This window comes from Loxodonta africana, chromosome 25, assembly GCF_030014295.1.
Source record: "Loxodonta africana isolate mLoxAfr1 chromosome 25, mLoxAfr1.hap2, whole genome shotgun sequence".
NCBI classification, from domain to species: Eukaryota; Metazoa; Chordata; class Mammalia; order Proboscidea; family Elephantidae; genus Loxodonta; species Loxodonta africana.
Window position 1 is genome coordinate 2,135,904 of NC_087366.1, and position 12,139 is coordinate 2,148,042.

The window sequence follows — 12,139 nt, forward strand, 5'->3', positions numbered from 1 at the left end:
CACTGAAGTGAGTGCCTCTAATTTCTTGTCAAGGACTTTTTAGGAACAGAACACGTTGCTTTATGGTTTGCCAAGTTTTAATATGGTGCTAACTTTTTAGCGTCAGATGTTGGTCTCTCAGATTATAATTACATCATGTACTTAATATTTAATGCAAATTCTAATTTACGAATTAAAAGGACTTAACAAAAATAAAATTGAGAAAACTAGATTAATAATACAAAATTCAGGATATGTATATATTTTGATTATATACACACACTTTAACCAAAGTATGATTTTTCACAACTGGGATACTTCAGCTTCCCTTCCTGACATGTTGCTTGAAAAGTCTCTCTTGGTGTCTTTTCTGTATATCCCTGTTTACAGGTAAATTCAACAGTATCCCCTGTTTTGGAATAAATTTTTTTGTCATATTTCCATTTTAACTTTATATTATGTTTTTCCATCATTTCTTCTGATATTACACATGCATCTGAAAGTAGAAAAAAATAAAAATTATTAATACACAAAAAATTATTTTCATAGACTTTCAGGGTTTCAAGTAGATTATTAGATAATGGTTTAGGAATTCTTTCTCTAAATCTTTACAAACTGCCTCTGTGAAAAATCATCATGTATATATAAATATGGTGGAAATGGTAAACCTAACTAACCTAGCCTATTGCAGTCGAATCAATGATGACTTGTCGAGTCGATTCCAACGCCGTGTATTATAGCATAGAATTGCCTCATAGGTTTCCTTGGCTGTAATCTTTACAGAAGCAAATCGCCAGGCCTTTCTTTCACAACACTGCTTGGTGAGCTCAAACCACCAAACTTTAGGCTAGTAGATGAGTGCAAGCCATTTGCTTCACCCAGCAAACTTGAAATTAGTGAATTTTGCAAAAATGACATATTTTGCTTGCTGAGTGATAACTAGATGTTATTATCAGAGAATCATAACATGAATTATTATATTAAGAGTTTTGCATTAAAGAAATGTTCATATCTATTGTTTCAATAAGAATTTACAAAACTTCATATCTTCACATATTCACATATGGAGAAGTTCTACTCTGTAACACATGGAGTTGCATTGAGTAAAAATTGACTTGATAGCAATAGATTTTGCTTTATTAATATTTGGTAGTCAAGTATTCAACACAATGGTTCTTCACTAATCTATAAACATATTATAAATACCAAACATCATCTTCATTACTCTGATTTTCCCAGGATCCAGGAGAATACTGAAGTACTTACCTAAGCATTTTGGTGGTTCTGACCACTGTCCTTTTGTACATGTTATATGTTTGTTACCCTGAAGTTCGTAGAGGTTCTGGCATTGGTACTCAACTGTTGATCCTTGAGCATATGTGGGTAATGGGAATGAAGTTATGTCTCCATTTTCAATAGGTGGAGGGGGCCCACATTTTCCTTCAGAATCTATATATACATACATATATGATTTATTAAGAGACCCAATCAATGAGCAGATTAAATTGAGGCAAATACAAATTTAGCAAAATAAGTAAAATCAAACCAAACAAAAAAACCAAACCCAAGACGTGTAATTTCTGAGAAAAGAAATGATTCATTGAAGAAATTCTAATCATATAAATTGAGAGCTACAAAATTTTTCAGTTTTTCCTTTTATCCTACTTTAAGATACTAATAAACATGTCTTCTGTGCAGTATTACAGTATCAAGTTTTTTCTTCATGAATATATGCAGAAAAATTCACAGCTAAGGTAAACAAAGGAAGTTTTTCTTTCTGTTATATAATATACTGTAGTGTCTATTGGGTCTCCAGTCATTTTTTAAAAATTTTTATTACAAAGGAAACATCAATTCCTTACAAAAATTCAAAGAATAAAAATGTGTATTTGTACTTCTGCGAAGTGTTGTTAAAAATCTTTGGCATATTATATAAAACCAAGAACACTCTGAAAGATGAAGAGAAGTTGGACCTTGAGTCTCAAGGAACCATATGATTGTGAGTTATTTGGTTTTCTTTCTGTCTTCTGTATATCCTGAACTGGTTATTGGAGAAGACTGCAACCCAGAATCGATATAGAGTTTAGACAAAATAGTTCTGAGAAGAGCCTGTTTCTCTAACCAAAGGCTCTGGAAAGGAGCGGCCTAGCAAGACAGAAATCTTTTTTTAACAATACCTGACTGTGATGGTTAAGATTATGTGTCAACTTGGCTTGGCCTTGATTCTCAGTGTTTATACATGATCACTCCTATGATCTTCACTAATTCATAAATCTGCTGTGAGTAACCAATCAGTTGAAAAGAATTTTCCTTGGAGGTGTGGCCTGCATCCAAATATAAGCAGATGTTGTGGCTTTTTTGCTTGCTCTGGATCCTGCAACTGCCTCTTGTTGGTCGGACCTCTGGTTCTTGGGACTTGAGCTATCAACTTATCTGCCAATCTTGGGATTCCTCAATTTTCAGAGCCTGTGAGTAGGAGCCCTGCTCGCTAACCTGCTGATCCTGGGTTCACCAGCCCCTGCAGCCACATGAATCAGAAGAAGGCTTGCAGTCTTACCGGCCAATACTGGGCTTCACTGATCTTCACAGCCTGTGAGCAAGAGCCCTGCTCTCTGACCTGCCGATCTTGGGTTTGCCAACCCCTTTGGCTATGTGAATTGAGAGAAGCCTCTATCCTGATCCATGGACTTGGGACGTTCCAGCCTCTACAATCATGTGACCCATTTCCTTGATATAAATCTCTCTCTATATATATTTATACACTTTCCTGGTTTTGCTTCTCTAGAGAACCCAGCCTAAGATTCTGACCTACTCTAGAAAATCACCATAGAAGAAATAAAGACCATCTTCCCCTCTCCCATGATCACCAGGGCTAAGTGAGTGGTCTAGACTTCCACTAACGCATGAGATAACAGTGGTGTAGCACTCAGCTGCTAACCAAATGGTTAGTGGTTGGAAACCACCAGCCGCACCACAGGAGAAAGATGTGGCAGTCTGCTTCTATAAAGATTACCACCTTGGAAACCCTATGGGGCATTTCTACTCTATCCTATAGTATCAGCATGAGTTGCAATCTTGGCAATGGGTTATCTTTTTATTTTAATTTTTTTTTTTTTTGGTACTGAAGACTATACGCACAGTTCAGGGACCAAGGCTATAACCTACTATTGCTTCATGTACGCCTGAAACTCTTTGAAGAATTATACATTGTGCATTATTATATCTTTAAGCACTTGCCAAATAAAATCAATAGAGTTGTTTTTATAAATTATAGATTTGTTTTTCTATTTTTTTTTTTTTTTTTGGATCTCCTGTTTGAATACTTTCAGTAAATCATGTCCCTCTTTCTTTAATTACGGTATTCTTTAAAGCATTCTCTTAATTCTTGACTTATTCTTTAAGGAAGTGCATACATGTATTATGTTTCTAAGGGGCTAAAATCATGATTAATAAGCAGAATAACTGCAAATCAAAATCTGATGTCATGATCTCTTTTTTATGGTTTTTTTACAGTTTTCCTATACTCTGAGATTATCTAGGACAACTGTCATTTTCACTGGTTTCTGCGGGAAAAATGTCTGTCTTCTGGTGAAGATAGATGAATGATATAAGGATGTTAAAACTTAAACATTACAGCATTTTTTAACCTATTTTCCTTAATTTTACGTGTAAATTTTTTTATATTGGGAATCTTTACCATGATAGGTTATCTACTGATTTTAAACCTCCTTTGAAATTTATTTGAAATCTCATTTATTATTTGTTACTCAAAATGAACCCTAATGGAGAGAATATTTTTCTTTGTATTGAGATTTTTCCTGTAGAAATCCACCCAAAGTGAAAAATGCTAATATTATCTCAAAACAGATGACTAGGTATCCACCTGGGGAGAGAGTACGTTATAAATGTCAGAAACCTTATTCCCTGTATGGGAAGGTAGAAGTGATGTGTCTGAGAGGAACCTGGACAGAACCACCTCAGTGCAAGGGTAGAATATCTTATTTCATAAAAAATTATAGAGAAATAGTAGTGATACCTTATGTTGATAAAGACACATATATCATAGTGTTTTTGGAACATATTAGTCCAAATGCAAATAAAATTATAATGCTTAAAATCTAATTCTTTTTGTGGACTGAGCCAGCCAATATGCTTTGTTTTATGAAATACTTGACCTTATTTAAGAAATAGTTGGAATCTTGGAAAATCTGTTACCTTCAACCGGAAGGCACTGAATCATTTCCTGAAGAATAAATGTATAAAAGGCACTTCACATAAGTTTCACAGCTCTATGAGAAGTGGAATAGACAGCTGGGGAGTAATCACAGAAAGTGATAACAAATTTAGACACCTTTAGCAGGCAGATTATAATCAAAACTATGTGACCAACTAAGCTCACCTAGGGAATTAGTTTTTCTAGAAGAAGTCTGAACACTTAGTCACGGACACACCAACAGTTAGAGTTTGTGAGACAAGGGGAGCCAGCAAAGGATTTTTTGGGTTTTTTTTAAAACAATGTTTGCCTAGTATATTTTTTCAGTCTTTTACTTGAAGCTACCTATGTTTTTAGGTTTGAAGTGACTTCTTGTAGACAACATATAGTTGAGTCTTGTTCCAATCCACCCAACTATTCTCGGTCTTTTAACTGGTATATTTGGACCATTGACATTTAAAGTAATTATTGATATGTTAGGGCTTATGCCTAGCATTTTATTATTAGTTTTGTGTTTGTTTCTTCTGTGTCTCATTCCTGTTCCCAATTTCTTACCTTTCTTGTAGGTTTCTTGAGTATTTTTTAAGAATTTCATTTTGATTTATCTGTATTGCCTTTTTAGTTTCTCTTTGTATAGTTGTTTAATCCAGTGATTGCATCATGCAATACAATTAAAAAAAAAATTGTTGAGTTGATTCTGACTCATAGCAACCCTATAGGACAGAGTAAAACTGCCCCATAGGGTTTCCAAAGAGTAGCTGGTGGATTTGAACTCCTGACCTTTTGGTTAGCAGCCATAGCTCTTAACCAGAGGAACATTGTATGAAAAACAATTCAAAAAATAAAAATGCCAGTTGGCAAGGCTATAACATATAGTTAGGTTTTATTATACTATGCATTACATTTTAAAACAAAATAAATGGCAGAGTTTAAAGTGATTTTATAATGAACAAAAATAAGACTGATTCGATCATGCAAAATTATTTTAATCATAAGATATATAAACAATTATATATTATATCTAAACTATGTTGCTTTATGACTTTGATGACATCTGATTATTTTTAATAAATTATTCTGAAAACAAATTTTACTTGTTTATACGCCCTTACCTACACACTGAGGTGGAGAACTCCATTTTCCCCCATGGCATGTTATCCCATCTTCTTCAGATAGCTTGAAACCATCTTCACAGATGTAAGTCAATTTAGTGCCATGTGAATAGGATCTAGGTGTGGATGTTTCTTTCCTTACTTCTGAAAATCTTGATAAATTAATTTTTCCATGTTTAATATGAGGTGGTAGAGAACATAGAATGTTTTCTATATGAACAACAAAGAGATCAAAGGGTCAAGCACAAATACAATGTTTAAATGGAAAAATAAAATCAAATACTATTTGGAATTATAAAATAAAGATAATTTAAATAAATATTATTGTTTAAAAACTGAACAACTATCTGGAGCTTGCAAGGATATTTTTCGCCACAATATCTATGCTACTATCCTCTTGTTAAATATCCTTCTTCATTCTTCTGTTCATCATGAGGAAAGAAATAGTAACAAACAACTTCATCTGGTACTTAAATAATATCCCTAAGTCTTTTGTCTGTATTGATTTCACAGTATAAGTGAATGAATGCTGATTAATTTGGGGATAGACTGTAGTTTACTGTTTTAGTTAAAAAGTAATAGATATAAAGAAAGATCTTCATCTTGTTCAATTATGCAAAGCATTGTAGAGTATTAACCTCATTTTGAAGGAATGTTCTAAAGCAAGTTATGAACTACTAACCAACACAGCGAGGTATCGACTGCCATCTTCCATCTTTGCACACGATTTCATTGGTTTTCTGAATTAGGTAATTTTCTTGACAGAGAATAGATATTTTTTCTCCTTCCTGATAATTCACTGTTATTGTCATATTTCGAGCGTTGGGAATATGAGGTGGAGGTGGGCATAATTGTTTTTTTTCCTCTAAAAAATATTGAAATTAGATTGTTTTATTAAAAAATCATAAATTAAGAGTATAAAAAGGATAATTTTAATATATAGAATATTCAGCACCAATGTATCATAATGATCATATACTAATTACTAATTACAAAAAAAATTAAAATAATTTTTATTTATTTTTATATATATGTAGTACTCTTTGTAGCTTTTTAACCCTTAATATTGTCACTTTTGGTTTATATTATAGTTTCTTCCTTTTATTTTTTTCGGTGATCAATCTTGTACAATTTATGTAACTTAATTATATCTAAACATTATGATGTTTTAACTGGATTACATAGTCTTAATGCCAGGCATTATCACGGTCTTTTTTGTAGCTATCCATGAACAAATGTATTGGCATTAAATTAAAACCCTCACAAGATATTCTACCGGTGGAAGCTGATAAGCCAGAAGAAGAATTAACAATTCTTTCATCTGGTACTGACTCTTGGTTAAGATTAAGAATTAAATATGTTTACCTGTGATTTAGAGTATGCCGTTTAAAAAGTGAAATTCACCTGGCGGTACTGTTTATAACTTGTTTACACTATTTAGAGTGTGGTGCTATCGAGTCCTTAGAGACATACAGATTAATGATATGCACTCAGTTTAACAATTATACAGCCTGGCTTTAGTTACATGACAAAAAGGGTATAAAATACCCCTTAGTAAACTTCTGTCTGAGCTCCCCTGAAGCTGAGATACCTCAGATATATCTTGTGGGTTTATAATCTGAAGATGAAAATGTCCTGTCTGACTGAGGGTAGACTCTGGATGGCTGTACCTGAGAGTTTTGACCTTTCTCTGACTCCCTGATTTTGCTTTTTCTTCTTGGTCTGTGTGCTTTACCTTTGTTAAAGCCTCATGCGATTGATTGTACACTGGTAAGTCTCATGAATCCTTTCAGTAGTCCAGCACTTTGCAATCCACCCAGGGAGATATTTGACTGAATTGTTAGGTCTCATCCAGTCTTTACTGACTCATAGTGATCCTATGAACAACAGAACGAAACACTGCCTGGTCCTGTGCTATTCTTACAATCATTGTTATGCTTGAGCCCATTGTTGAAGCCCTCTCATTGAGGGTCTTCCTCTTTTTCACTGACCAAGCATGATGTCCTTCTCCAGGGACTGGTCCCTCCTGACAACATGTCCAAAGTATGTGAGATGAAGTGTCTCCATCCTTGCCTCTAAGGAGCATTCTGGATGTACTTCTTCCAAGACAGACTTGTTCGTTCTTTTGGCAATCCATGTTATATTGAATATTTTTTATCAACACTGTAGCTCAAAGTCATCAATTCTTCAGTCTCCCTTATTCATTGTCCACCTTTCACATGCATACGAGGAAACTGAAAAAAAAAAAAAAAAACCATGGCTTGGTTCAGGTGCACCTTAGTCCTTAAGTGACATCTTTGCTTTTTAACACTTTAAAGAGGTCTTTTGCAGAAGATTTGTCCAATGCTATGCATCATTTGATTTCTTGATGCTGCTTTCATGGACATTGATTGTGGATCCAAGTACAATGAAATTCTTTACAACTTCAGTCTTTTCTCTGTTTATCATGATGTTGCTTATTGGTCCAACTGGGAGGATCTTTGTTTTTATTATGTTGAAATGTAAGCCATACTGAAGGTTGTAGTCTTTGATCTTTGTCAGTAAGTGCTTCAAGTTCTCTTCACTTTCAGCAAGCAAGGTTCCAATCCTGATGCCACGTTCTTCTTCATATAGTCCAGCTTCTTGGATTATTTGCTCAGCATACAGATTTAATACGTATGGTGAAAGGATACAACCCTGATGCACACCTTTCCTGACTTTAAACCGCTTAGTATCCCCTTGTTCTTTTCCAGTGACTGACTCTTGATATATGAACAGGTTTCTCATAAGCACAATTAAGTGCTCTCAAATTCCTATTCTTCACAATGTTATCCTTAGTTTGTTGTGATTCACACAGTCCAATGCCTTTGCATAGTCAATAAAACACAGGTAAGCATCTTTCTGCTATTCTCTACCTTCAGCCAGGATTCATCTGACACCAGCAATAATATCCCTCCTTCCACATCCTCTTATGAATCTGGCTTGAATTTCTGACAATTCCCTGTCAACGTACTGCTGCAACCACTTTTGAATAATCTTCAGGAAAATTTTACTTGGGTGTGATATTAATGATATTGTTTAATAATTTCCACATTTGGTTGAATCACCTTTTTTTGGAATGGGCATAAATATAACTCTCTTACAGTCAGTTGGACAGGCAGATCTCTTCCAAATGTTTGGGCATAGAACAATGAGAACTTTCAGCCCTATATCTGTCTGTTGAAACATCTCAGTTGATATTCAGTCAGTTCCTGGAGCCTTTTTTTTTTTTTGTCAATGTCTTCAGTGAAGCTTGGGCTTCTTCCTTCAGTACCATTGATTCTTATCATATGCTACCTTCTGAAATGATTCACTGTCGACCATTCTTATTGGTACAGTGACTCTGTGTATTCCTTCCATCTTCTTTTGATGTTTCCTGCGTTGTTCAGTATTTTGCCTATAGAATCCTTCAATATTGCAATTCGAGGTTTGAATTTTTTCTTCAGTTCTTTCAGCTTGAGAAATTCCAAGTGTGTATTTTCCTTTTGGTTTTCTAACTCCAGGTCTTTGCACATGCCATTATAATACCGTACCATATCTTTTCGAGCCATCCTTTGAAATCTTGTGTTCAGCAATTTTAGTTTATCATTTCTTCCTTTCAGTTTAGCTCCTCAATGTTCAAGGGCAAATTTCAGAGTCTCTTCTGACATCTGTTTTGGTCTTTTCTTTTGTCCTGCCTTTTTAATGATCTCTTGCTTTCTTCATGTATGATGTCCTTGGTGTCATTCCACAACTTGTCTGATCTTTGGACGTTAGTGTTTAATGCACCAGATGTATTTTTGAGATGATCTCTAAATTCAGGTGGAATACCCATAGGGTTGTAGACTTGTTGTAATTTTCTTCAACTTCAACTTGAATTTGCATATGAGCAATTGGTGGTCTATTCCATAGCTGGTCCTTGGTCTTGTTCTGACTGATTGAGTCTTCCATTGCCTCTTTCCGATGTAGCCAATTTGATTCCTGGATATTCCATTCTGCAAGGTCCACATGTATAGTCGCCATTTATGTTGTTGTAGAAGGTATTTTTTTTTTTTTTAGAAGGTATTTGCAATGAAGAAGTCATTGGTCTTGTAAAATTTTATCACGCGATTTCAGGCAATTTTTTCTCTCATCAAGACCATAATTTCCAACTACCAACCCTTGTTGTTTGCAACTTTCACAATCCTATCACCAGTAATTATTGCATCTTGATTCCATGTTTGATCAATTTCAGACTGCAGAAATTATTAAAAACCTTCAATTTCTTCATCTTTGGCCTTAATGTTTGGTTCCTAAATTTGAATAATAGTTGTATTAAGTGGTCTTCCTTGCAGGTGTGTGGATATTATCCTATCAGTGACAGGGTTGTGTTTCAGGATACATCTTGAAGTGTTCTTTTAGACAATGAACGTGACACCATTCTTCAATTTGTCATTTCGAGCATAGTAGATCATATGATTGTCTGATTCAAAATGGGCAACACCAGTCCATTTCAGCTCACTAATGCCTAGGATATCCATGTTTATGTGTCCATTTAATCTTTCACAATGTACAGATTTCCTAGATTCATACTTCATACAGGCCACACTCCTATTATTAATGGATGTTTGCAGCTGTTTCTTTTCATTTTCAGTCATGCCACTTCAGCAAATGAAGATCCTGAAAGTTTTACTCTATCCACATCATTGAGGTCGAATTTACTTTGAGGAGGCAGCTCTTCCACAGTCATATTTTGAGCACCTTCCAACCTGAGGGGCTCATTTTTTGGGGCTACGGCAGACAATATTCTGCTGCTATTCATAAGATTTTCATTGGCTAATTTTTTCAGAAGTAGACCACCAGGTTCTTTTTCCTAGTCTGTCTTAGTCTGGAAGCTCAGCTGAAACGTGTCCACCATGGCTGACCCTACTGGTATTTGAGTACCAGTGACAAAGCTTCCAGCATCACAGCAAGTAAGACAAATTGACAAACCAGATGCATGGGGTTTGACTGAATATACTTCAATAATAGTAATTAATAACTTAAGGTTTTCTCTTTCTGTCTAAGTCAATATAAGTATTTTATATTTGATCAAAAATACTTTGTCTCATTACTGATTTTATATTTCTTTGCACAATTCTTCAATGTATTCTTATGGATTTATTTTCTTCTATGTCTGATATTTAAACTTTTTTGTCCAAAAAACCTTAATTTGTATTTTCTCTTCATGAGTCTAGACAGAGTTTGTTGTAGTTAATACATTTTCCTAAAAACAGAATTATAAATTTATAAATCCAATATACACTTTGATTTTTTTTAACTTCTTACATTAATGTAGGCTTTAGTTATTCTCTCCTTTAAGTACTTGGGTGTATGTTCTTTTCTACCTTCTAGGTCCCTGGTGGCGTAGTGGTTAAGTGCTAAGCTGCTAACCGAAGGGTCGGCAGTTCAAATCCAAGATGTGCTCCTTGGAAACTCTATGGGGCAGTTCTACTTTGCCCTATAGGGTCACTATGAGTCGGAATTGACTCGATGGCAACAGGCTTAGGTTATAATAACTGTTGCTTTTATCTTATTGCTTGTTTGCTCATGGATATTTTAAAACTAAAATACCCTTGCTATCGCTGTATCTCATTCATTTCAATGTATAATGCTAACACTGAAGTTTCATGAAAATATTTTAAGAATGTAGGTCATCAGCTTTGTTAGATGGAGGATAAGATGGGCAGCTATCCCTCTTATTATTTTCTCTTATTTTGGCCTTTATTTTAGGAAGAAGATTTTGAGGACGTTGATTCTTTGCAATTTGTTAAGACTTCCTTTATCACATAAAAAAAAAAAAAACTGGGAGGAGTGATCGAAATAAAAGAGAATAAAAATGATCAGTATCAGGAATGAAAGAACAGATATAGCGTAGGGTCCTATAAATATTAAAAGGAAAATAGAATAGTAATTTTTTTTCTTTTTATTAGGAACAACGGTATGCTAATAAATTCGATTGAGTTAAAATAAACATATTTCTTAAACAATGCAACTTCCATGTCCTGACAAAAGACAACAGAGAAAATCGTAATAGCCCTCTACCTATTAAAGAAATTGAATTCTTCATGAAAACACATTTTTACAAAAAAAAGTAAACTACAGGATCAGATGGTGTCATAGGTGAATTCTATAAAACATTTAAGGGAAAAATACAAATATTGCACACACGCTTTCAAAATACAGAGGAGCAGGGACCACTTTTCAGTTCATCGTATGAGGCTATATATCCCTGATGACAAAATCTGTTGCGGATATTATAAGAAAATGAAACTAAACACCATTTTCCCCTGTGAATATAGATGTAAAAACTCAACAATATATCAAATCAAATACTTCAAAATAGATAAGGATAATTATATTATCACGAGAATTATACATTACAATGAGGTAAAGTTTATCCCAGGAAAGACATATTGGTTTTGCATTCAAAACCAACATATGGATTTGAACATTTTTAACAGAATTAAGAACAAAGTCATTTAATCATACCAGTAAATGCAGAAAATGCATTTAAAGTCATCAAACATCCATTAATGATAAAATTTCTCACCTAACTAGGAATAGAAGGAAACTTCTTAAATCTGATAAAGAGCATTTTTAAAAATCCTAATCATAAAACATCATGTGGTGGTCCACATCATTGCTGTGGCTAAATATCAAATGATCAGGAACAGATCGAGTGGTTTTTCTCATCACTTCCCTTCAACACTGCACTGGAGACTATAAACAGTGTCAGAGGATAAGAAAAGAGGCAAAAACATGAAAATGGTACGGACAGAAATAAAATTTTAATTTGCAATGATTTAAGTGTTTACAG

At 34.2% G+C, this 12,139-nt stretch overlaps 1 protein-coding gene across 1 annotated transcript in view; it reads right to left on the minus strand.

Annotated features, from left to right (window-relative positions):
- Nucleotides 1-263: 263 nt before the first annotated feature.
- The window catches only part of LOC100654507 (complement factor H), a 163,021-nt gene continuing 151,145 nt past the window's right edge, over nt 264-12,139 (minus strand). The window contains exons 11-14 of the mRNA XM_064276478.1: nt 5,987-6,169; nt 5,305-5,514; nt 1,246-1,428; nt 264-475 (exon numbers count right to left, since the gene is read on the minus strand). Of these exons, the coding sequence (XP_064132548.1) occupies nt 264-475; nt 1,246-1,428; nt 5,305-5,514; nt 5,987-6,169 (788 nt within the window). The remainder of the gene's footprint in view (nt 476-1,245; nt 1,429-5,304; nt 5,515-5,986; nt 6,170-12,139) is intronic.